Genomic DNA, 26742 nt, shown 5'->3' on the forward strand with positions numbered 1-26742 from the left:
AGAAGTATTAGATGAGCAAGTAAGGGCGAATGCTGATATGAAGAAAGAAGCCTTAGTCGAACGTAAGAAACAAAAATTAGATGTGGAGGAAGGAAAGGTGATTATTATTATTATTATTATTATTATTATTATTATTATTATTATTATATGCAATCTTCACTTTATAAGTTTCTTTTTTGTTATTATGTGATTCATATGTTTTTTTTGCAAATCCAGAATGACATGCAAAGCAGATTTCTGCATATGGATTCTACAGAGCAGAAAACAGCTTATGATGAGGCCTTAAGACCGGTGGAAGAGCCAAATGTAAGTCTGTTGAACCCCAGTTTTGGCAATATTGATACTTATCGGTCTTCATTATAAATTGTAGTTATAATTAGGCATGTAAGCCAACCAAATGAAGACGTGTTCGTGTTCGTTCATTTATTCTTAACCAAACACAAACACAAAACAAACATTAACATATAATTGAACAAAATTTTGTGTTTATGTTTCTTCATTAAGAAAAGGGGCATGTTCGTGATTGTTTGTTTAAAACCTAAATGAATAGTTCATGAGCGTAAACGAACATAACCAAACAAACTAAAATCAACTTAAACGAATACAAACTAACATAATTGACCAAACATAAACGAACACGATAAATATATATTATTCTGTATGATCCTTTTGATGCTTATATAAATATAACTAATGTATTTATTGAAATTAAAATGAACCTACAGGAACATAAGTAAACGAACACACACAGACGTTCCCGAACATAAATGAACGAATACATTGTGTTCGAATTCGTTCGTTTAATTAAATGAACGAATTTTCTGTCGAACAGTCTGTGAACTGTTCATAAACGTATGGTTCGTTTACAAGGTTAATTATAACTCATTTCCCGATTGGGTGGTCATTTATGATCACTTTCTTTTTTATCTATGATGTATCAAACATGTGAAATAAAAGATATCTTTATTATGTATGCTTAATGCATGAAACATCCTAAATTCAGTGTCGGATCAACAAACTATAACTGCTGGTGGCACAAAGTAGTAACCAAAATATCAAATAAGTAAACCTCACTATCGGCGGGTTAGATACTAGGTGAAATGGACAATTGGTTTTTATCAAATTGTGTGTTAAATCTAATAAATTTCATTTTGTTCCTTTTGATTTACAGAAACTAGAGATGGAAATTGAGGGGTCGAAAGGGAAAATGGTCAACTCCACACTTGAAGAGCAGATAGAAAATATATTTGATGAGCTGGAAGCTAAGATAAAGGTATTATTATATATATTAAATTTCAACTTACTTTACAAAAACTCATGCTTTATTGTTATACTTCTAGCTAAAAGAGTTGTACAAATTGCTTTGTCTATAATATTCATCTTTCCATCTTCCACGTGTGGTGTAACTTTACACCCGTCTTTTGTAAGCTGAGTCCACGTTCACAGCAAACTAGCATAGACGTGCTCTTCTTTTTGAGGTTTATATTTGTTCTCAATCAAGCACCACCGCTCACGATAAGTCTCTCTCTCCCTCTCTCTAAGGCGGTGCCTCCCACCGTAATCGTCTACCTAATGTTGCCGGGTTCCCCCAGGTGGCGTGACGGAGATTGCCGGTGGTGGCTTTGCGAATGTCTCCTTGGTGCGCCGCTATGGGTCTCTGTCATCGAACCTTCTTCTGCATGTGTGGTTGGAGATTGATTACGGCTGTTGCCGGGTTTCATGTTGGAACCCTAGGTGGCGGTGGCAGATGTGATTTCTCTTCGTCTTCAACCTCCATGTGTGGTGTTTCTAACCGTCGTTACTCTCCAGCGGCCGGCGATGGCCCACCGTAGGCGTGGGTTTTCATCACTGAAAACCTACAATATGGAGGCCCGGCGTTGGCCGGTCGTCAGCGTTTCCAACTTTGGGTTTTGATTTGACCCTTTGAGGTATTTCCCCGCCGTTGCCAGCGGTTCCAACTGTGTATGGCGGCGGCGGCGGCGGCGGCGGACCTACGATGTGTATGGCGTTTACACAATTGTGACCTCAGATTCAGTGTACATAAGGTATTCGATGAGATGCATGTTTGTGACATTAGGTACAGTGAAAGTAAGGTGTTTGACAGAATGCTTTGATGTTTCTGCTACACCTTTTGGGTCTACGTACGGAAATGATGATGACAGACTCTTGGCATGGCAACTGTGATGCTCATATGCACTCATATGAAATTGTAAATTTATTTCGTTGTGTTTTTGATAAGTGTATCTGGATAGCAGCTGACATATTGGGTAGTCACATGTTTCATTTTTGTATCAAAGCCATTTATGGAACATGTGTGCTTAGTGTTTGCTTTGTTTCTATCTTTATGGATTAACTGATTTGTCTTCTAATGAGGTGGATATACATTCAGATGTGTTTTGTCACTTCATTTGAAAAGCAGAGATGGTGTAAAGTTACAAGAAAATTATTTCCCTCTTTTGCAACTTTGCAAAAACAAAGGTGCTTAATTACTAAATTGGTTGATGCTACTCTTCTAATGTTATTCTATGACTTTTATTTGAAGTGGTAGGAGGTAATTTAAAACTGTAGCTTACCAACAAACGATTTGCATCAAGTCCTTTGTTCACCCATATTGGATACAACAAATAAAAATGTCACTTTGACTTTTGAAGCTTGAAGGAATATATAGATGTTTTGACTAATAATTAATAACAACGCCTTTCTTCATTTTTATTATAAAGTGTCTTCAACTAATAATTTATGTTTTACCAACATAGATTTAGGTTGAAAAAACTCAAGGATCTCAAACAAAAAAGCAACATGTTTTTGTTGATAGAAAGTTTTGTATACATTGGATGCTAGATGTGATGGATGTTTTGTTTGACTTTAACATAGCGTATTTGGTATGTCATTAAAGACAATATTGATTAACCTGAGATTATGGGTCACTCAGTGATGATTATAATCGTGTTCTCGCATAACTTGGTATGAGCTTACCATAATCATAGTCATCACTATTGTGTTGTTTATTGCTGATTTACTTGAATTTGTTAAGGTTTACCTTTTCGCCGCTCCCACCCCCACCCGGGGGTCTCAATACTAGTTGCTTTCTAATTTACAAGGTTTTGTGTTTTAGCTTAATGCCTAGTGTCAAGTAGAGGTGGTCAAAAAAACCGGTCCTCGAACCGGTTTGCCGGTTTAAACCGGAAACCGGTTTTTAAGAAAACCGGTTTTTTGTAAACCGGTTTGACCGGTTTACAAACCGGCGGTTTATATATCGGTTACACAATTTGGAGCCAAAACCGGTTTTATAACAGGTTATAAAAAAAACCGGTTTTTTTAATAACCGGTTATTAAAAAACCGGTTTTTTTTAATAACCGGTTTTTTAAAAAACCGGTTAACCGGTTTTTTTATAAACCGGTTTTTGACCGTTATAAAAAAACCGGTTAACCGGTTAAAAACCGGTTTTTTCCCGTTGAGTAACGGCCATATAGCCGTTTTTTATAATTTTTGACCGTTTTTTTTTCCCCCATTTTACCCCCACAAACATCTATATATAGCTTAGGTTGGGTATTGGTTAGATCACACTCGATTATACAACTCCAAACGCTCAAACGTTTATTACATACGCGATTATTTTGTTATCTCACGCTCAATTATACCACATTACCACTCCATACGCTCTTATTTCGTAGTCGATTATCATGGCCTCCCAAAGTGCTACTTCATCCGTCAACATGGGTGCCTCAAACACGGGAGAAACGGTCGTTCGGGTCATCCCCACGAAACGAAACCAAGATGTTTGGCAACATTTCGACCTATGCGAAATGTCTAACGGTACCCAAAAAGCTCGATGCAAACATTGTTTGAAGTTTTATGGCAAAGATGCAAACTCCACTTTAAGAGCGCATGTACAAAGGCCCTTTTGCAAGGCCTTGAAGGACGAATCGGGAAGTAGTTCGCAGCCGGAGATGACGAATCAAGGAACGGTGTTTACGTACGACCTTGAAGCGGTACGTCAAAAGTTTTCAAACTTTGTGATTCAAAATACACTTCCTTTCAACCACTTCGACAACCCTCAATTCACGGAGATGATGCAAAAGTATGTTCAACCACGCTACCAACACGTAAGTCGTTCGACCCTTAGAAGAGATTGTCTTAAAGCTTGGAAAAACGCTAAATCCGAACTAATTTCATACTTTTCAAACTTACAAACTGGTGTAAACTTAACAACGGATGTGTGGTCGGTACCTAATGGTTCGCCCGACTCATACATTTGTGTGACGGCTCATTGGGTTGACCCCGGGTCGTGGCAAATGATGAAACGAACCGTTGCGTTTCAATTGTTTGATTACCCGCACACGGGTAGAAATATTTTTAAACTCTTGGATAAAGTCATTCGACAATACAAGATTGAAGATAAAATCTTTTCAATTTCGTTTGATAACGCGTCCAACAATACGGCCGCGGTTGGCCATTTAAAATTAAAGTATAAACCTATTTGTGATGGAGCGTTTTTTCATAGCCGATGCATTGTGTCACACCCGGCCCTGAGCGGCGGAAACAGCCGGGCGCGCGCTGGTGGGAATTGATACTTAAGCACGGGCCATTGCAAACATTCAAAGTAAGATTTTCATTGCGCATGAAAAGTTTAATACAAATACATTACATTGTTTAAAAATTACATAAAAACATCCAAGTATAAAAATTGTTGAAGATTTCCACGCCATATCCCCATGCGCGGCGGGAACAACCACGCGCATCGAAGGGATAGAACTAAAATCTTCCAAAAAGCTAGTTTAGATGTTCAGCGTGAGGTGCTCTAAGTGTGACTCCATGCGCTACCTAGTTATCTCCTGAAAGACACGTAAAAACATTTGAATCAGTATAAACTGAGTGAGTTCACAAGTCTTAGTAACTTGATAAATCGTATTGCATCATAATCTTGATACAAATCATTCTGAAACATAATTCTGATAGCATCATTAAAACACATGCTTGGTAAGACATAGTTATATCAACATATTCTGATAAAATCGTTCCGCGGGTTACGCGCGAACATTTCTGGGAACTGTGCTCGTCTATGCAAAGTGGCGCTGCCACTACGAGCTAAAATAAGTAATACCGTCCCGCGGGTTACGCGCGAACGTTTCAGGAACATGTGCTCGTCCATGCAAAGTGGCGCTGCCACTACGAGCTAAAATAATAATTCCGTCCCGCGGGTTACGCGCGGACGTTGTGCCGGAAAACAAGGCGCTCGTCCATGCAAAGAGGCGCGACCCCTACGAGCGGGTTCAAACCCATAGTACTGCCCCATGACCATACTAGGCACTCGTCCATGCAAAGAGGTGCGACCCCTACGAGTGGGTGGATCAAACCAGCAGTCCCTACCCTTAGAGTTCTAATGGTAAAGTGATCACTTACTCGAGTTCTAGCGCACATACATCGAAAACCTTAGATAACCGTTCGCATTGCTCATCATGAAATATAATTTAAACACATAATCGCTTGCATAGCTTGTAAGTATACCACGATAAAACATTATTTAAGTACGTGTCCCTCGCCCCGAAAACAGTTTAAAAATAGTGAAAACAGTGAAAATAGGGGCTGTGAGACTCACCTGTGGTTCTTGTTAAGGGATTAATCGAGATTCGGGTTTTCTTGGTGTTGGCCTCGGAATCGAAGGTCTAGAATACGATTAAATAACAAGTATATATATCAAGATCAAGAAATAGGAGAATATAAGGGTTGGAAAGTAGATCTCAAGGTTATAACCTCGGCTTACCTAGTAACTGGAACGGAATCGAAAATAACGGATGCTCGGGAGATGATTAGTGCGAGTTTGCAGTTCTTTGGAGTGTGTTTTGGGTGATAATTTAGGTTACAAATTTATAGGCAAACTCAAGGGAACACAATCCCTTGCTTTAGGGGATTGAAATCTTTTCATATCTAGGTGTAATGATGATAAAGTATGGAAATTATTTTTGTTTATTGTTTACTTAAAAGTGGAGGAGTGGACAAAAGATCTTGATTTGATTTGGACAGGACACGCAGGTCTGGGGTTGGTGAGAATAGGGTGGCTGACAGTTGACTTTTCATGTTACAGTGTGCTTTTTCAGGTACTTTTGTCAGTGTATAGTAAAAAAAAGTGGAAAATCTCTGAAACACGCTACTGTTTCCTTTTGGGCGGGAGTAATCTCCTTATGTCTGGAGAATAGACTAAGTGTTCTGTGCGCATTACTTTGTGCGCATAGCTTTCTGCGTGAAGGACATTTCTTTGCTGCGGGTAGGTGCGTAACCTTCTCGCAGTTGGGGATATTGAGTTTCATTTGTAGATTCTCCAGGTGGTCTTGGTATTTCAACATAGTGATCAGTCATGTTGAAGTCAATTCCATCTTGGAGCTTCAGACAAACTAGCTCTCAATGTTCCCGCCATGCGGGGAGGTTAGTTCCCTTCCGCACGCGCATAAACGATGTAGGATGCACCCGCCTTAGCATCATGCGGGATGGTCAACCCATAGACAACATAACGTTTAAGTTACATGAAAACATAAAGCCAAAACATTCACGCATGGCGCATATAACATATGCTCACGCTGGTTCTTAACATGGTGCGCTCGCGCAGGTTGCATATAACAACTGCACGCGCTGACTAACATGGCGCGCTCGCGCAGGGCGCACATAACAAATGCACGCGCTGACTAACATGGCGCGCTTAATATTCACAATCACCTAATTATTAGGTTGATTACTTAGTTTAAGGGATTGGGAATTTACCGGGTGTCACATTCTCCCCTCGTTAAACGAATTTCGTCCCGAAATTTAGGAGACGTTGCTGGCAGAAGCCATGTTCTGAAAGAGGTGTGGGTATTTCTTGCGCATTTGATCTTCTCTTTCCCAAGTGAATTCAGGCCCACGCCTCGAGTTCCATTGAACCTTTACTAACTTGATTTTGCTCCTGCGTAACTTTTGTTCTTTCCAATCGGTTACTGCTATAGGTTCTTCTATGAAGTGCAGCTGTTTGTCGATGTGAATCTCTTCCATCGGCAAAATCAACGTTTCGTCAGATAAGCACTTTTTGAGGTTGGACACATGAAACGTATCATGAACTCCACTGAGTTCGGCGGGTAAACGGAGTTTATAAGCAACCGGACCGATCCTTTCCAGGATCTCGAATGGTCCAATGAAGCGCGGATTCAACTTTCCTCGCTTGCCGAAACGGGGGACTCCTTTCCATGGAGAGACTTTCAAAAGTACTTTATCCCCTACTTGAAACTCCAATGGTTTCCTTCGCACATCTGCGTAGCTCTTCTGTCTGTCGCGCGCTGTCTTAAGGCGATCCCTTATCTGAAAAATCTTGTCTGTTGTTTCTTGGATCAATTCTGGACCAGTCATTTGCTTGTCACCCACTTCAGCCCAGCACAGTGGGGATCTACACTTGCGCCCATACAAAGCTTCGAACGGCGCAGCCTTAATGCTTGTGTGATAGCTGTTGTTGTAAGAAAATTCAACCAATGGGAGATGAGTATCCCAGCTACCTTCGAAATCGATTGCGCACGCGCGTAGCATATCTTCCAATGTCTGGATTGTTCGCTCGCTTTGCCCATCCGTTTGAGGATGATATGCCGTACTCATGTCAAGACGAGTACCTAAAGCTCCTTGTAACGATCTCCAAAACCTTGATGTGAACCGACTATCTCTATCAGAAATGATGGACACTGGGACTCCATGTTTTGAAACTACTTCTCGAATATACAGTCGGGCTAACTTTTCCATCTTATCGGTTTCCTTGATTGGCAGGAAGTGCGCTGACTTAGTTAGCCGATCCACAATAACCCATATTGTGTCATAACCCCCAGGTGTCCTTGGCAGTTTGGTGATGAAGTCCATAGAGATTTGTTCCCACTTCCACATGGGAATTTCTGGCTGTTGAAGCAACCCTGATGGTTTCTGGTATTCAGCCTTTACTTTTGAACACGTCAGGCACTTACTGACATACGTCGCGATGGCGCCTTTAAGATTGGGCCACCAATACAGCGTTTTAACATCTTGGTACATCTTGTCTGCGCCAGGATGTACGGAATACCGCGTTTTGTGAGCTTCGTTCAATACCTGCTCGCGCAATCCTCCCTTGAGAGGGACCCATATGCGGTTAGCGAAAAATAGATTGCCGTTCTCTTTAAGTTCCAAATTCTTAACCATACCCACAAGGCATTCGTTCTTAACAAACTCTGGTTTCAAGGCTTCTTGCTGAGCGTCTCGGATGCGGGTAGAGAGATCTGCGTGAATGGTCAACCTTAGAGCCTTGACTCGTAGCGTTTTTATTCGCTCCTTCCTACTTAGCGCGTCTGCTACCACATTCGCCTTTCCAGGGTGGTACTTAATCTCACAATCATAATCGTTCAACAACTCCACCCATCTTCGTTGCCTCATGTTTAAATCCTTTTGATCAAATATATGTTGAAGGCTTTTGTGATCCGTAAAGATTATACACTTTGTACCATAGAGGTAATGGCGCCAAATCTTTAGCGCGAAGACAACCGCTCCAAGTTCTAAATCATGCGTTGTGTAGTTCTTTTCATTGGTCTTGAGTTGGCGTGAGGCATACGCTATGACTTTGTCTCGTTGCATAAGGACACATCCAAGTCCCTGATGTGAAGCGTCGCAGTAAACAACAATGTCATCCATCCCCTCGGGCAAAGACAAAATTGGCGCACTACATAACTTCTGTTTCAACATTTGAAATGCTGTTTCCTGATTTTCGCCCCAAACAAACTTCTTGTCTTTCTGAGTTAGCGCGGTCAGAGGTAGAGCTATTTTGGAGAAGTTCTCAATGAAGCGTCGATAGTAGCCAGCTAGTCCTAGGAATTGCCTCACCTCAGTTGGGGTTTTTGGCGCTTCTCAGTTTTCGATGGCCTTGACTTTGGAAGGATCAACGTGAATTCCTTTCTCGTTTACAACGTGACCGAGAAAGTGAACTTCTCTAAGCCAAAACTCGCACTTGGAAAACTTCGCATACAACTTTTCTTTCCTCAACAATTTCAAAATCAATCTCAGGTGTTGCTCATGCTCGGCCTTGGTCCGTGAGTAAATCAGAATATCATCTATAAACACAATCACAAACTTGTCCAAGTATGGTTTGCACACACGGTTCATCAGATCCATGAACACAGCCGGCGCATTAGTTAGCCCGAAAGGCATCACTAAGAACTCATAATGGCCGTATCTAGTTCGGAAGGCTGTTTTCGGCACATCTTCCTCATGGACCCTAAGTTGGTGGTATCCTGACCGTAGATCTATCTTCGAATAATAACTGGATCCCTGCAACTGGTCAAATAAGTCGTCAATCCTCGGTAAGGGGTACCGATTCTTGACTGTCAGCTTGTTCAGCTCCCTGTAGTCAATACACATTCTGAACGAACCATCCTTCTTCTTAACAAACAGTACTGGAGCTCCCCAAGGTGAAAAGCTTGGGCGTATGAAACCCTTATCCAATAGTTCCTGTAACTGATTGGATAGCTCTTGCATCTCAGATGGAGCTAGTCGATAAGGCGCTCGAGCTACTGGCGCAGCTCCTGGGACCAAATCAATACGAAACTCGACTTGTCGCGGCGGCGGTAATCCGGGCAAATCTTCAGGAAAAACTTCTGGAAATTCGTGCACTACTGGTAAGTCTTCAATTCTTCGCTCATCTCCTTTCTTCTCTATGACATGCGCCAGGAAGGCGTAGCACCCTTTCCTTAGGCACTTACGCGCCTTTAGGCACGAAATCAGTTTCGTCGCAACTCCCCTTCTTTCCCCTTGAATTACCAAGGTTTCTCCGTTCAACAGTGGGATCCGAACCTGCTTCTCATGGCAAATAACTTCCGCGCGGTTCTCGACTAACCAATCCATACCTACCACAATGTCAAAACTTCCCAAGTCTATTGGCAACAAGTTAATATTGAACCCGTGACCTCCCATGACTATAACACATTGTTCAGTTCTTTCGTTCGCGCATAACTGCCTACCATTGGCTAGTTCTATAGTATAAGGCGTGTCTAGTCTACTGGTTGCTAGGCCTAGGGAGTCTTTAAACTCAGCGGATATAAAACTTAGGTCAGCGCCAGTATCAAATAAGACAGATGCAAAATGTCCGTTAAGCAAAAACGTACCGGTTACCACATTCGGCTCTTCTTTAGCTTCGCCTGCGCCGATCACAAAAGCTCTCCCGCGAGCTTGGTTCCCCTTTTGCGGGCAATCCCGACTAAAATGCCCTGGCTTCCCGCATGCGTAGCAGTTGTCGCTTGCTCCGGCGTCTCTGACACGGCAATTCATCGTCTTGTGCCCTGGTCTGCCACATTTGGCACATTCGATTCTTGCGCATTCACCCTCGTGGTGATACTTGCATTTGTTGCACCATGGGTGAGGCCCGCTGTATCCTTTTCGTGGTGGCTCCGCGGCCTGAATCGCGTAAACCCTTGCGCTTTCCTGCTTCTTGAACGGTGGCTGCTTGGAGTCGGACCCTCGGTGGTGAGAGTTCCATTTCCTCTTGGGATCAGAGGTTCGCTGCTCGATTCCGCGCGTAGTCAACATACCCGCACGGATCGTATCCCTTGTAAGGGTGATGGCCCGCGCTACCGCCTCATCAAAGGTTGGAGGCGCTGCGGCGTTGAGCGGAACCCTAACAACAGGAGGTAACCCAAAAATATACCTCTCGATCTTCTTTTCCTCCGTGTTTGCCATGTCTGGCACCAACTGGCAAAGTTCGTTGAACCGGTTGTTGTAGGCGTCGATATCCGTTCCTACCATGGTGTGGTTCCAGAATTCCTGTTGTAGACTCTGGATTTCTGCGCGAGAGCAGAACTTCCTCATCATCATCTCCTTCAGTCCCTCACAGGTCTTGTGGAGAGCAACTTCTCGCCCCAATGTTTTCGTTTGAAGCTTCCACCAAGACGAAGCTGCCTCTTGGAACATGCAGGTCGCGTAAAGGACCTTCTGGTTCTCACTACATCCGCTAATGGAGAGAACTGTCTCCATCTTGTCAATCCAGTTGTAGAGCCCAATGGCCCCTTCGGTTCCCTTGAATGGCCAAGGCTTACAGGCCATGAATGTCTTATAGGAGCATCCTTTGTCCAAGGCTCCTGATTCGGGTTCTGGGGTCTCATTCTGACGACCCTGACTTGATTCGGCCTTGCTGGCCTCATGTGTTGCGATCGCTTGCGCGATTATTTCCGCGAGTTCCTCGGGTGTCATGGTAATTCCTTTGGCTTTAGTTGGAGGCATTCTCGCTTTAAAAGAGTGAAAATATATCAAACTTAGCGCATGTACTCTGAGCACATAATGTTATCATTATTTACTAGACAGTGTGACCCGTGTTCCTAAGTGTGTGTATAGTTTCTTTTGAAAATATTCTTTGAAAAATATTTCATGCGATTCCCCAACGGTTATAGTCTAGGTTAAAACTTCTTTTCCTAGTTCGCTATAACCAGTGCTCTGATACCAATCTGTCACACCCGGCCCTGAGCGGCGGAAACAGCCGGGCGCGCGCTGGTGGGAATTGATACTTAAGCACGGGCCATTGCAAACATTCAAAGTAAGATTTTCATTGCGCATGAAAAGTTTAATACAAATACATTACATTGTTTAAAAATTACATAAAAACATCCAAGTATAAAAATTGTTGAAGATTTCCACGCCATATCCCCATGCGCGGCGGGAACAACCACGCGCATCGAAGGGATAGAACTAAAATCTTCCAAAAAGCTAGTTTAGATGTTCAGCGTGAGGTGCTCTAAGTGTGACTCCATGCGCTACCTAGTTATCTCCTGAAAGACACGTAAAAACATTTGAATCAGTATAAACTGAGTGAGTTCACAAGTCTTAGTAACTTGATAAATCGTATTGCATCATAATCTTGATACAAATCATTCTGAAACATAATTCTGATAGCATCATTAAAACACATGCTTGGTAAGACATAGTTATATCAACATATTCTGATAAAATCGTTCCGCGGGTTACGCGCGAACATTTCTGGGAACTGTGCTCGTCTATGCAAAGTGGCGCTGCCACTACGAGCTAAAATAAGTAATACCGTCCCGCGGGTTACGCGCGAACGTTTCAGGAACATGTGCTCGTCCATGCAAAGTGGCGCTGCCACTACGAGCTAAAATAATAATTCCGTCCCGCGGGTTACGCGCGGACGTTGTGCCGGAAAACAAGGCGCTCGTCCATGCAAAGAGGCGCGACCCCTACGAGCGGGTTCAAACCCATAGTACTGCCCCATGACCATACTAGGCACTCGTCCATGCAAAGAGGTGCGACCCCTACGAGTGGGTGGATCAAACCAGCAGTCCCTACCCTTAGAGTTCCAATGGTAAAGTGATCACTTACTCGAGTTCTAGCGCACATACATCGAAAACCTTAGATAACCGTTCGCATTGCTCATCATGAAATATAATTTAAACACATAATCGCTTGCATAGCTTGTAAGTATACCACGATAAAACATTATTTAAGTACGTGTCCCTCGCCCCGAAAACAGTTTAAAAATAGTGAAAACAGTGAAAATAGGGGCTGTGAGACTCACCTGTGGTTCTTGTTAAGGGATTAATCGAGATTCGGGTTTTCTTGGTGTTGGCCTCGGAATCGAAGGTCTAGAATACGATTAAATAACAAGTATATATATCAAGATCAAGAAATAGGAGAATATAAGGGTTGGAAAGTAGATCTCAAGGTTATAACCTCGGCTTACCTAGTAACTGGAACGGAATCGAAAATAACGGATGCTCGGGAGATGATTAGTGCGAGTTTGCAGTTCTTTGGAGTGTGTTTTGGGTGATAATTTAGGTTACAAATTTATAGGCAAACTCAAGGGAACACAATCCCTTGCTTTAGGGGATTGAAATCTTTTCATATCTAGGTGTAATGATGATAAAGTATGGAAATTATTTTTGTTTATTGTTTACTTAAAAGTGGAGGAGTGGACAAAAGATCTTGATTTGATTTGGACAGGACACGCAGGTCTGGGGTTGGTGAGAATAGGGTGGCTGACAGTTGACTTTTCATGTTACAGTGTGCTTTTTCAGGTACTTTTGTCAGTGTATAGTAAAAAAAAGTGGAAAATCTCTGAAACACGCTACTGTTTCCTTTTGGGCGGGAGTAATCTCCTTATGTCTGGAGAATAGACTAAGTGTTCTGTGCGCATTACTTTGTGCGCATAGCTTTCTGCGTGAAGGACATTTCTTTGCTGCGGGTAGGTGCGTAACCTTCTCGCAGTTGGGGATATTGAGTTTCATTTGTAGATTCTCCAGGTGGTCTTGGTATTTCAACATAGTGATCAGTCATGTTGAAGTCAATTCCATCTTGGAGCTTCAGACAAACTAGCTCTCAATGTTCCCGCCATGCGGGGAGGTTAGTTCCCTTCCGCACGCGCATAAACGATGTAGGATGCACCCGCCTTAGCATCATGCGGGATGGTCAACCCATAGACAACATAACGTTTAAGTTACATGAAAACATAAAGCCAAAACATTCACGCATGGCGCATATAACATATGCTCACGCTGGTTCTTAACATGGTGCGCTCGCGCAGGTTGCATATAACAACTGCACGCGCTGACTAACATGGCGCGCTCGCGCAGGGCGCACATAACAAATGCACGCGCTGACTAACATGGCGCGCTTAATATTCACAATCACCTAATTATTAGGTTGATTACTTAGTTTAAGGGATTGGGAATTTACCGGGTGTCACACATTGCACATATTATCAACTTGGCCGTGCAAGATGGGTTAAACGTGATCGAAACGCAAAGAAACAATTTTAAAAGAATGTTACGAGATGTTTTTAGCAACAATAAAACATTTTCAAGATACAAAAAATTTTGTGATGAAGCTAATTGTCAATGGTTGGGGCCCAATTGGGATTGTCCAACAAGATGGAACTCGACTTGTGATATGTTTGAGAAAGCTATCCAACAAAAAGAATCACTAATTGCGTTTCATCAAATAATGTCAAGTAGGGGTAAATGTGCACCGTACGATCCTAGAAACTGGTTATTGATTGAGATCGTTACGGAGGTCCTTCAAATTTTTAAATCTTGCACAACTAGTTTATCCGGGGTTTACTATCCAACAAGCCCCATTGCTTTACCAAAAATTGCTGTCATGTGCACAAAGTTGAGTGAACTTCATTGTAGGGGTGCACCTTATTTTGATATGGGTGTAAAAATGAAAGAAAAATTTAGAAAATATTTTCAACAACTACCCGCTGTTTTGACATGTGCTGCTGCGTTAAACCCTTGCATAAATGTTGGTGGTGTTGAAGCTTTAATAGAAAAAATTTGTGATGAGCTAGAGTTAAACGACGATCAAAACCCCTATTATAACCAAACTTTAAAGAATGCTTTCAACACCACCTTGTCTAACATGTATGATGTTTACCTTACAAAATACGGGTCGTCTTCCCAAATTCATGACTCGTTAAGAGCTGTTGCCCAATCCCAATCCCAAACCGACCTTGAAATGGGGATGTACTACATGATTTGGGAAGACGCCGGTAAACGTCAAAAGGTAAACACCCCAAGCAGTGAACTTGGAAGGTATGGTGGTACCAACTTTGTGAAACACATGACTCCAGATGAATTTAGAAGTCTTGATTTGCTGGCTTGGTGGAGAGGTAAGGAGGATGAGTTTCCGATCCTCGCCGCCATGGCCAAAGATTTACTAACGGTCCAAGCTTCCACGGTAGCTTCGGAGTCTGCTTTTTCTGTTTCTGGCAGGGTTATATCGATTAGGAGGACTCGACTCACTCCACCAGCTGTAGAGATGTCTATTTGCTACAAGGATTACTTGGACTCTTTAGATAGGGCACAACATCAACGCTCACTCGAGGGGGAAATGGACTATGAGGCGGGCTTGTATGAAGACGAGGTCAATCAAGGACACACTCAACCAATGACCGATGAAGAAGCCGCGTGCGACGATTACCTAAGGAATAGCTCGGGATCGGGTAGCGATGAAAATAATGAGTAAGAAACAGCAAGTTGTTAATGTAATCGTGTCTAAGCATTCTTTAATGTTTGTATTTTTGAGTTACGAATATGCGATAACGATTTAATGTTTGTATTTTTAATGTAAAAGCTATAAATGAAAGTTATGTATTTTTGAGTTACGAATATGCGATAACGATTTAATGCTTGTAGTTACCGGTTTGCCTTGTAGTTACCGGTTTGTTTATACTGTGAAAAAATAATGGTTATTTAAAAAAAAAAAAAAAAAAAAACCGGTTAACCGGTTAGACCGGTTATTAAAAAACCGGTTAATAAAAAAACCGGTTTATTAACCGGTTCTAACCGGTTCCCAAACCGGTCCTAACCGGTTTGACCGGTTATGGTTTTCATACACAAAAACCGGTTATTAACCGGTCCGGTTATTAACCGAACCGGTTTTTTTAAAAAAACCGATTTGTGCACCTCTAGTGTCAAGGGATTCCAAAGATTTTGCTTATTGTTGTAATTAATGTTCTTGTTTTCCAAATCATAGTTATAACTATGATTTTAATGTTTAAGTCTAAGAAGTTAATCAAATCTCGTGTTAGTGAGCCTGGCTAAAGTTTGTGACGCTGGATAGAGGGTCAACTTGGGTAATTTTTTATAATCTGTTATGAATCAAACATCTACAATGAAAAATACTTTTAAAGCAAACGGGTCAAAGGTTAAAAGTTTTACAAACTGTATTTTCTAATGCGAAACCTCCTAAATCCAGTGGTGGGTTAGGCACGTACCGGTGGGTCAATACAGGTTGTATCAAGTTATTTGTTAGTCTGGACACGAAGATTATTTCCGTGAGTTACTCAAATAATTTTGGACACAAACGTGTTTTGGCCGGGTCAACGTTATAGGTTGCAGTAAGCTAAAAACTGTTTTGACCCATCGCCCAGCCTGCCACCTCTAATGTTGACACTTTCTGATTAGCTATTGACGTTGACTGGATCTTGAATGACAGAGAGAGAAGGACGCGGCTTTAAGGAAAGTAAGAAAGCTAGTCTCCGAACAGCAAGTAGAGCAATCAAAAGGTACACTAAAGGTGATGAAGCATTTGGATAATGAAGATGATCCTGGAGCTTCATAAGAAAACTAAAAAAGATGAATGATGAGCCGGTCAGAAGCAAGTATGAAATAAACAAATGCGCTTTTAAGTACCGATGGCTGGTAATTACAAAATGGTACATCTTTTTGAGTGGACATAACAGTAACAACAAAAGTTAGAAAACCTATCCAACTATAAATCCAGTATCCCCCAAGGTTTAAAATTGTCTTTTTGGTTCTTCAAGAGCATTTGGTTAAGGTTTTCTCTGTAACAGGCGCGACTCTGAGAATGCGAAAAAAATTTGGAACAAAGGCGAATTTTTTTGGGCCTTTAGTAAAAGGAACATTTTTGAGTTTAAACAAAATGTAATTTCAAATGGGCTTACTTTATTATAATTTGAGTTGTGTAAAAAATTTTGTATAAAAATAAGCTTAAAAATGTCTCAAATAAGATTAAAACCTACAACATTTTGGTTCGTTGTCATACCCATTACCACTAGACCAAGCTACTGGTCATGTAATTATGTTAAAACATTGAATATAAATATATTTTTTCATAAAATTAAATATATGTTTTTTCTAAAATAAAAATTTCTGGCCTAACAGGCGTCTGTGACCGTTGACTACCCCACCATACCCTATAGCCGGCTCTGCTCTGTAATGACGGTATATCACATAATATAGGTTTTGGAAACCTTTCAATTGTATATAGTAGTAATACTAGAATCCAAGTTGCACGCCAACTTTCCCAAAAAAAAAAAACCAAGTTAGACCATTATTCCATCTAGCCTCTAGGCCACTCAAAAGATTTACCACTCAAGTATTGATTTTATTGATGTTGTGTGTGTGTTATTTATTTATTTTTTTTCTTTTTGGGAAAGTTGGCGTGCAACTTGGATTCTAGTATTACTACTATATACAATTGAAAGGTTTGGTGTTGCAAGGACTCTATTGGGTCACTTGGCGGCCCCTAATTGGTGCAAGTTTGTTTTTGTTTTTTATTTTTTTTCTTTGTAACAAACTTAATGAAAACCGACCGAATGATAATTTTGTTTTTTAGTTTAACTATCGTTATGAGCGTGACGGAAACCGACCAAATTCACTAAACTCACTGCGTTTTCTTTAAGTTCTAGTACCGTAACGAATGTAATGAAACGACCGAATGCCAGTTTTTTTGTTTTAGTTTCAGTGTCGTAATGAATGTGAAGGAAACTGCTTGAATTGGCGTAGACTCACCGCTTTAACACCCGGATTGACAACGGTTGGGTTTTACCAACACTCGAGTTTGACCGACCGACGCTACCCATTGATGATTGGTCCACCTCAATTTTTATATTTATTTACGGTTTAGTTCCAGTACAATAATGCACATAACCAAAACCGGCTGAATTCAGATCGACTTACCGTCTCAACGCTTGGGTTTTATCACCGTCCGTCTGGATTTTACGGATCTTTCTCGGCGCAACGCGCCGGGTAAATTACTTGTTTAATACAATTGGCATGCCATGTTAACATATGTAATTGGATGATACAGGTTTTCAGGTCAAGTTTGGAAAAGAATATACAAATTATCGAAACACAAATAATACTTAAGTGGTTAAACTTTAAGCTTGGATGTAGGCATGCATATGAACCAAACGTGGCGGGAAGTTAGTTTATGTTTGTTTACATAATAACGAACGAATATGAATAAAAGTTCTTGTTCGTTTAGTTAAACGACGAACATTAACACATATTTCGTTCATTCATTTATGTTTGCAAACATTCCTCGGTTTGCGTTCATTCATGTTCATCACTACACTTGTGTTTTAAGCTCTTCGTTTGTGTTTGTTACAATTTAGTCTAGCTTTAATAACTTTTTACTACATTTACTTTTAGATGGTTTTAGCTTAGTTATGTTTGTTCCTCTATGTTCAATTGTCTTTGTTCGTGAATAATTCGTTTATATTGTTAAGGAAAGAACACGTTCATTTTATTGGGTTTTAACCAGGTAAAGGTGGAACTGTTTGCAATGGGTCCATGCTGGTTTCGGTTCTGGTTACGATTTCTCTAAGAAACTGAAACCTGGTCCAGGATTGTTTTGGTTAAAAATAAGGTGACAGTGTAGGATTGGTCGAGGCTTAGGATACTTAGGGTTCCACATAGGGATGAGCAAATTCGGTACCGATGTTGTACCGTCGGTACCAAAGTTTTGAGTTTCGGTACGATACCGGTATTTCCCGAATTTTACCTTAAATTAGACCTATGGACGAGCTCGACTCTAAATTGGACCTTACACCCAAACGATAAAGGATCCTCTCAATCTCCATAACACCATATTTTCTTTGTACTTACACTTATGCATGAAGAGACCTCAATGAAGACGATGATGACTCATTGCTAAGCTTATAGTGTCTCTCCCTCCAAACCCTTTACTTGTAGCTTGTTTCAACTCTCCATTCACAGATAATCAATCAAGCAATCACCTCGTAAGATTCAATAGCTTAACATCCACCACCTGGGGAAAAACCCTTTCAGCTGCGGTTGAACCCATGTTCCTTCATAGCACCTTTTCTTTCTTTCCAATTTAAACAAGGTGAAATTTTTTTTACACAATGAAATTTCCCCCACCCATGTGTCGATCCAAAACATAATTTGATTCCCATTACCTACCTTTCAATGATCAATTTGTTTAAGGATGTATCACGACCCATAATATTCTCATCTATATTGGTGTTATTATACCCGACATCTGTAATAATGCTTTTAGAAGGGACCATTTTTACCTCATATATTAAAACGAATGCCGTAACCACTCTTCTCCATAGCTGATCCAGTTTCGGTTTGAATCGCCAACACCAGTTTGCTAATACACAGATAGGGAGTTTGAAGAGGTTGTCCATGTACACGTTCCACATGTCGCTTCGTCTGTAACGCAGACTCAGCCCAACTATAATCTTTCACCTGCTAATTGGAAGCCAGTTTTCAAACATACTCAACCTAGAGATCAGGGATTTGGCCTATTTGTTGCCCGCAAAGATGAAAGCAACAAAGGTTAGTAGTAATTTTCTTTAATTGCTTTTCATAATTGGATCTTGATATAGACGTGACCGCATTCTACTAAGCGTATTGTAATCACATTCTATTCAGTTGTAACCCAAGAAAACTCTGCTCCCAAAGATGAAGAAAATTCAGGTTTGTTTCCGTCCATGAGTTGATTTTTAATTTTATATCATATGAAGAAGAAGAAGAAACAAATAAAGCTTGATTATTTAATTTCCATTATGTGTACTTTCACGAAATAGGATATTCTGTGACTTCTTATGTACATGCTACATAAACAGACAGATCAGCATGTGTATAAAAAATACAACGGGTATGTTTTATATATTAAATAAGTTTGCTTTTATCATTTACTTTTAACAATTTACTATATATCCTTTTCTCATTACTTGTTTCATGTGTATATATACATTCTTTTGGTGTGTCCATGATTTTTGTTAAAGCTTGATATCATAAATACCTAGGTGGAATTTTTTTTCAAAATGGTGTTTATTTAAATAAAAAAAAGGAAAACCGGGAAATTCAAAAAAAAAAAAGGTAAACGGTGTATCCTTTCCTGCCAGCAAAGGATTAAGAAGAACCATATTGAAAATGGATTAGGATCCGCCATTGGCAGGAACGGCTCAATCATTGGGACATATTCCTTCGCTGCCAATGAAGGATTAGGACCAACACTTTAAAACCCCGTTTTTATTCCGTTATCTTCAAACTTAGCCGACGTCTAACTTCAAACTTAGCCCCGTTTTAATGTATGCATGCATCTGCCCATACTTGTAGCAGTGACATTGGGATCATTTCTCATGACTCATAGATGCTGCTTAGAGTCTCATCCATTGAGATGTTCACTCTTATGTTTTTTTCTTTTATGCAAAGGAAGCACACACACCCACACACTAATTGTTAGGATCATTTGAGGACTTTTAAACATTTTTCAGAACCAAGGTTAGTTTCCATGAATTGATTTTTATTTATTTGAAGAAAGATATAAAGCTTGATTATATAATTTGTATTGAGGTGTAGTTTCATGAAATAGTATTATATTCTGTGTGACTTGTGAGTTCGTATCATTTCATGCAGTTGTGTGGAATTTGTTTTATAAGTTTTAAGTTTTGCTAACATGGAAAATGTTGCTGATTTGAAGAAGTATTAGATGAACAAGAAAGGGCTAATGCTGCGGGTTTGAAGAGACGAAAAGAAATTGACGAGAAAGAAGCCTTAATTAATCGTAAGAAAAAAACATTAGATTTGGAGGAAGGAAAGGTAATTATTATTATGATATACAATCTTCAATATATAAGTTTTCTTTTTGTTATTATGTGATTCATTTGCTTTTTTTGCAAATCCAGAATGACATGCAAAGCAGATTTCTGCATATGGCTTCTACATAGCAGAAAACAGCTTATGATGATGCCTTAGGACTGAATTATAACTAGGCCTGTAAACGAACCTAACGAAGGCATGTTTGTGTTTGTTCATTTAACCAAACACGAGCATATAATCGAACAGATGTTTTTGTACATGTTCGTTCATTTAGAAAATGGGCGTGTTCGTGATCGTTTTTGTTCGTTTGTTTAAAACCTAAATGAACAGCTCACAAGCGTAAACAAACACAAACAAACATAAACAGACAAACTAAAAACGAACATAACTGAACAAACATAAAGTAATACATAAAAGAATGATCCTCTTTTATTGAAAATTAAAATGAGCCTAAAGGACATTAGTTAAGGACGTTCATGAACGTAAATGAAAGAACAAAATTTGTGTTCATGTTCGTTCGTTTAATAAATGAATGAACATATACGGACACTCTGCCAAACAGTTCGCGAACTGTTCAAGAAGTTTGGTTCGTTTACAAGCCTAATTATAACCCATTTCATGATGAGTGGTCAATTATGATAACTTTTCTTTTTTATCTATGAAACATGTGAAATGATAGATATCTTTAAAATGTATGCTAAAATCTTAATGCTCGAAACATCCCAAATTTAGTGGTTTTATCAAATTGTTTGTTAAAAATAATAAGTAAAATTCTTTTTTTCTTGATTTGAGTCTTAATGTTTTGCCACTTCTAGTCTTGATACTCTCTTATTTACAGAAACTAAAGATGGAAATGGAGGGGTTAAAAGGAGTTGAAGAGCAGATGAAAAAGATGTTTGATGAGCTGGAAGCTAAGATGAAGGTATTGCTTTTTAATTTCCAATGTTTTGTGTTTTAGCTTAAAATCTAGTGTAAAGGATACGGGTCAAAGGGGGTGAAATTATTCCAAACTGTATTTTCTAGTGCATGAAACCTCCTAAAAAGCAAGTTGGGTAGGTATGGATTTGGGTCAAAACTGGTTCGGTTTTTCAATTCCGATTTTTCAAGTTTTTCAACAATAAAATCCAAAAACCTTTAAATTTTAAAATTTTGGACACAAGTGTTTTGGGTCGACCTCACCCGTTTCAGTAAGCTGAAATGGTTACACATTTGATGAAAACGTGTTTTTGACCCATCACCCGACCACCTGCCGATTTTCCATCTCTAGTCTCAACACTTTCTGATTGCTACTTATTTTTGACTGGATTATGAATCACAGAGCGAGATGGAGGCAACTTTTAGGAAAGTGAGACAATTACTCACCAAACAGCAGCTGGAGATGAAAACTGAGCAATTAAAAGGTACACAACAGGTGATGACGCATTTGGATGATGCAGATGATACCGAGCAGATTAAAAAGATGAGTGATGAGCCGGAAGCTAGTATGAAATAAACGTGTTCCTGAAATGATTACATATTTCTTTACATTTTGAACTTGTTAGTGTTTCAAATCGTTGTTGACAGTTAAAGAAAATGGTTGACTTAGAAAATGGGTTTCTGAGGAAATTATGATTGTTCGAAGTTGTCGTAAGGGTGGAAAGGGTTTTTTACTCGCCAACACCGCAAGTAGGTCGAGTAATGTTCTCGGGTAGTAGAAGCGTAAAACAAAGAGTGGGACGGGAAAATTTGACCGTTGTCAATGGTCTTGTGACTGTTTTGTGTAAAAATAAAAAAAAATACACCCTTCATTGCATATGAATTCACATTCACATTCACATTCATACAAGTTTTATCGCAATTTGACCGTTGTCAATGAACTGATTTTGAATTGTTGGTTTAATTAATGATGAAATACATGGTGCAGAGGAAGAAGTTGAAATGCGGATCAAATGCAATTCTAGTGTGGAATGAAAGAATGTAGTTCGTAAATCGTAACATTACTCTAAAATCAACACCATCATTATACATATTACCCTAATAGCAAAAATAACACATAACAACAATTGCTTGATGGCAGTCTCTTTCAATAGTCAAATGACTTGTTTATCCAAAAACGTAACATTGCCATCGGGATTCTCTAATTTCATAAGATAGTTAAGCGAGACTTAAAGACAGAAGACACGTACGCTCGGTGAGCTATTGTTACACGATTCATTAAAACGTGTGTATTTAAACAACCACCATAGACACACCCAATAAAATTTCACCCATAGCAAATCTATTGGTAAGGTCTAGAAAGGATGTGATGTAAACGAACCATACTTCTACTCGGGAGAAAAGAGAGGTTTTTTTCCAGAAGACCCCAAACTCAATAAAAATTACATGGAGTAAAAATATATATTATATATATGGGAACTAGAAAACACAAAGAACTAGTAAAATCAACTCCAAAAATAGCATTAGTAAGCAAAATACAACATATGGTAGGAACGTATACAAAGTAGTAATAAATAAAAATCAAAGGGTGACAAACATGTGTCTAGCAAAACCACCAGCCCCTAAGACAACCTATTACGGGCAAATGGGCAATAAAAGTTCTTAACTTTAATCCTGCGCGAGATTGTTGGGAAAGCAAGTAAGAAAAACGTACATGAAACTTAAACGATGACCGCGACGAATATCGATTATATGTTAACGTATTAAGCATCATGAAATAACTAGTATATATATTGTTATTTGTTATATAAGACCATGTGTGATGTTTAATTATCCTCATTTTCCATCATTAGCCACGTCTACAGCACCTCATTGCCAACTCATCTTTTCCTACATCATTAAAACACACCCTTTAACCCCCGTTATGAGTTATTCTCTTCATTCTCCATTTTTAATATATAATTTTCTCCATTTTTCATTATTAACTTTTGTTTTTACCTCTCACGTACAAAGCAGGAGTATGGGTCACACTAGGCCGTGCAAGGAGTGCAACGAAACAAATATACAAATAGCCCAGTTGGTTCGAAACAACGCGGCGGTTAAATATGTAAGACAAATATATATTCCATTGTTGGGCTTAGCAAATTAACACGTCGTGGTGGTATATATATCTTCCGTTTCCCAATCGCTAGATCAGATTTCAAAATTTGATTGATGACTTCGACTTCTGGGTCAAAAGGTATTATGCTATAATTATTAAACATGTAACTATAGGTCATGTTGAAACCCTAATTATAATACTAATCTTTAGATTTATAATATCAACGTTCTGTTAACTTTATGCGTATTAATTCATTGATATAAACCTAAACCAGTAGATTGTAATTCAAACCTTAATAATATAATATTCCTCACATAATCTTTTCTTTTCTTTATTGTGGATTTTGTTTGTAGTCTTAATTAGATATTCTTGATTCTACTAAGTAAGTGTGTTTATTCTTTGTTTGTATTATATAGCAATTAGTGACACCGAGGAGGAGGATGAACTCCAGGATAGGTTCGAGAAATTCCTGGTTGATTTTAAGAAATCCTACAGCAACCCTCAAGAGAAGCAGAAGAGGTTTGAGATTTTAAAAAAAATGTGAGGGACATGGAGCGCCACAACCTCACTAGTCAGCCATGGAACAAGCACGGAATCAACTACAACACAGATAGGGAGTTTGAAGAGATTGTCCGTGTATGCGTTCCACCGGTCGCTTCATTTGTAACGCAGACTCAGCCCAACTATAATGTTTCACCTGCTTGGAAGGAGGTACTTGACCTATTTGATGCCTCGGGTAAGTTCCAAAAAGACTCTGTCCCCAAAGATGAAAAAAACCAAGGTTAGTTTCCATGAATTGATTAATTTTCATTATTGGATCATGATATAAATGTGACAGCATTCTACTAAGTGTGTAATCTGTAATCACATTCTATTCAGTTGTAACCCAACAAGACTCTGTCCCAAAAGATGAAGAAAACCAAGGTTAGTTTCCGTGAATTGATTTTTATTTATATGAAGAAGAAAGATGCATATCTTGATTATATAATTATGAGGTGTAATTTCGTGACTAGTGATTTTGAGTCTGCCCCCTCGACATATATATATCCAAGCTTCGCCACTGATTTCATGCAATTGTTTTCTTGTAAATATATGCTGATTTTGTGCAGGTTGTTGATTATTTATTTATTCAGTTCAACTATGAACTTATTTTAAAAAGGCGTTTCGTTAACTTATTTTGTGTGTTTGTGATAATTATTATGGTTGTAGAAATTTGAACTTCTTTTGTATTTGGTGGGAAGTGGTTTGTTTTTGTATTTTGTTAACCTATCTCGAATGTTTATGATAATCTTTATAACTTCTCTTTCTTGACTGGTTTGGATCGTGAATATGCACATTATATTTGAGTTTTGAGTTTGTATATACAATTCACTTCAACATCATCTTCATTCAAATCACTAAAGCTGTGTGTTATTTATATACTGTATTAAATAAGTTTTGCTTTTATTGTTTACTTTTAACAATTTACTATATCTCCTACTCTCATCTCTTGTTTCATGTGTATATATACATTCTTTGGGTGTCTCTATTGCAATGATAAAAGGTTAAATATGTAAGACAAATATTCCATTGCAATGATGAAAGGTTTCAAAATATGATGACTTCGACTTTTGGTTTTTCTCTGTCGAAAGGTATGTTATAAACACGTAACTGTAGGTGTACGTTGAAACCCAAATAATATTTAGATTTATAACATCAACGTTCTGTTAGCATTAGCCTGCATGTGTATTCGATCGTGTAAACCAAAATCAGTAGATTGTAATTCAAACCTTAATAATAAATTTCTCGTATAATGTTTTTTTATTGTGATTTTGTTTGTACACTTGTATCTTGATTGTACTAACTGTGTTTATTCTTTCGTATTAGCAAGTGCCGCCGAGGAGGAGGATGAACTCAAGGATAGCTTCGAGAAATTCATGGTTGATAATGAGAAATCCTACAGCAACCCTCAAGAGAAGCAGAAGAGGTTTGAGATTTTTTTAAAAAATGTGAGGAAGATAGAGCGCCACAACCTCACTTGTCAGCCATGGAACAAGCACAGAATCAACTACTACACAGACATGGAGTTTGAAGAGGCTGTCCGTGTACTATGATTTTAATGTTTAAGTCTAAGAAGTTAATCAAATCTCGTGTTAGTGAGCCTGGCTAAAGTTTGTGACGCTAGATAGAGGGTCAACTGGGTAATTTTTATTATTTGTTATGAATCAAACATCTAAAATGAAAAATATCTTTAAAGCAAACGGGTCAAAGGGGTTGAAAGTTTTACAAACTGTATTTTCTAATGCGAAACCTCCTAAATCCCGTGGTGGGTTAGGTACCGGGTTTACATGGACTTGGGTCAAAATAGGTTGGATTAAGTTATTTGTTAGTCTGGACACGAAGATTTTTTCCGTGAGTAAATCAAATAATTTTGGACACAAAAGTGTTTTGGCCGAGTCAACGTTATATATAGGTTTCAGTAAGCTAAAAACTGTTTTGACCCATTGCTCGGCCTGCCATTTTGCCACCTCTAATGCTGACACTTTTTGATTATCTACTAATGTTGACTGGATCTTGAATGACAGAGAGAGAAGGATGCGGCTTTAAGGAAAGTGAGAAAGCTAGTCGCCGAACAACAACTAGAGCAATCAAAAGGTACACTGAAGGTGATGAAGCATTTGGATAATGAAGATGATCCCGGAGCTTCAAAAGCAAGCTAAAAAGGATATATGATGAGCCGGCCGGAAGCAAGTATGAATAAACGCATGCAAATTTAGTACTGATGGATGACGATTATAAAATGGTAAATCTTTTTGAATGAACATAACAGTAACAACAAAAGTTAGAAAACCTATCCAACTATAAATTCAGTATCCCCAGAGGTTTAAAATTGTCTTTTTGTTCTTCGAGAGCAATTGGATAAGGTTTTCTCTGTAATGACGTTATATCACATTATAAAGGTTTTGGTTTTTGTTATGGGTCATGTGTCACTAAAGAATAACCAAGTTAGACCATTATTCCATCTAGCCTCTAGGCCACTCAAAACTCTTAAGGATTTACCACTCAAGTATTAATATTGTTATGATGTTGTGCTTTCATTTTTTTGGAAAGTTGGTGTGCAACTTGGATTGTTTGGTTGCATATGGCCATAGATGACAAGGAAAGAACACGTTCATTTTTTCAGGTTTTAACGGGATAGAGGTGGAATTGGTTCGAGTGAAAAGTGTGAAATCTTGAAAATTGAGTATCCCAACTCATTCACTATTGCTTGTATTATTTATACGTACACCCAAGATTTTCTATAATGAGGTCCAATTATTATAGTGTTCATATTTTCCTGACCAATTATAATAGAGGGTATAAATCTCAATTTACTCATAATTATGTTTCCA

At 39.1% G+C, this 26742-nt stretch overlaps 1 protein-coding gene and 1 long non-coding RNA gene across 3 annotated transcripts; both read left to right on the plus strand.

Moving 5' to 3' along the window:
- On the plus strand, window positions 1-26742 carry LOC143602954 (uncharacterized). Of its 2 annotated transcripts, none has more exons than XM_077079907.1 (4): window positions 1-97; window positions 217-306; window positions 1172-1273; window positions 25936-26742. In XM_077079907.1, exons 1-4 carry the CDS (start codon window positions 38-40, stop codon window positions 26068-26070), a joined length of 387 nt encoding a protein of 128 aa, XP_076936022.1. In that variant the 5' UTR covers window positions 1-37; the 3' UTR covers window positions 26071-26742. The 2 variants fall into 2 exon arrangements, with proteins under 2 accessions (XP_076936022.1, XP_076936023.1); XM_077079908.1 differs by lacking the exon at window positions 25936-26742 and adding an exon at window positions 15971-16363.
- Window positions 20193-23253, plus strand: LOC143602953 (uncharacterized). The gene is made up of 3 exons (XR_013147953.1): window positions 20193-20355; window positions 21194-21277; window positions 21674-23253. It is a non-coding gene; the product is annotated as an uncharacterized LOC143602953 (long non-coding RNA).

Source organism: Bidens hawaiensis, unplaced genomic scaffold (assembly GCF_021521415.1).
Source record: "Bidens hawaiensis isolate Kalapana, Puna unplaced genomic scaffold, B.hawaiensis_p1.1 tig00060222_1, whole genome shotgun sequence".
Classification (NCBI taxonomy): Eukaryota; Viridiplantae; Streptophyta; class Magnoliopsida; order Asterales; family Asteraceae; genus Bidens; species Bidens hawaiensis.

What these genes read in the sequence shown, in the direction of transcription:
- LOC143602954 (XM_077079907.1), top strand. Translation starts at nt 38, where the DNA reads ATGAAGAAAGAAGCCTTAGTCGAACGTAAGAAACAAAAATTAGATGTG. An exon ending in TAGATGTGGAGGAAGGAAAG is followed by an intron (nt 98 to 216) that starts GTGATTATTATT and finishes TTGCAAATCCAG; the next exon opens with AATGACATGCAAAGCAGATT. An exon ending in AGCTGGAAGCTAAGATAAAG is followed by an intron (nt 1,274 to 25,935) that starts GTATTATTATAT and finishes CTTGAATGACAG; the next exon opens with AGAGAGAAGGATGCGGCTTT.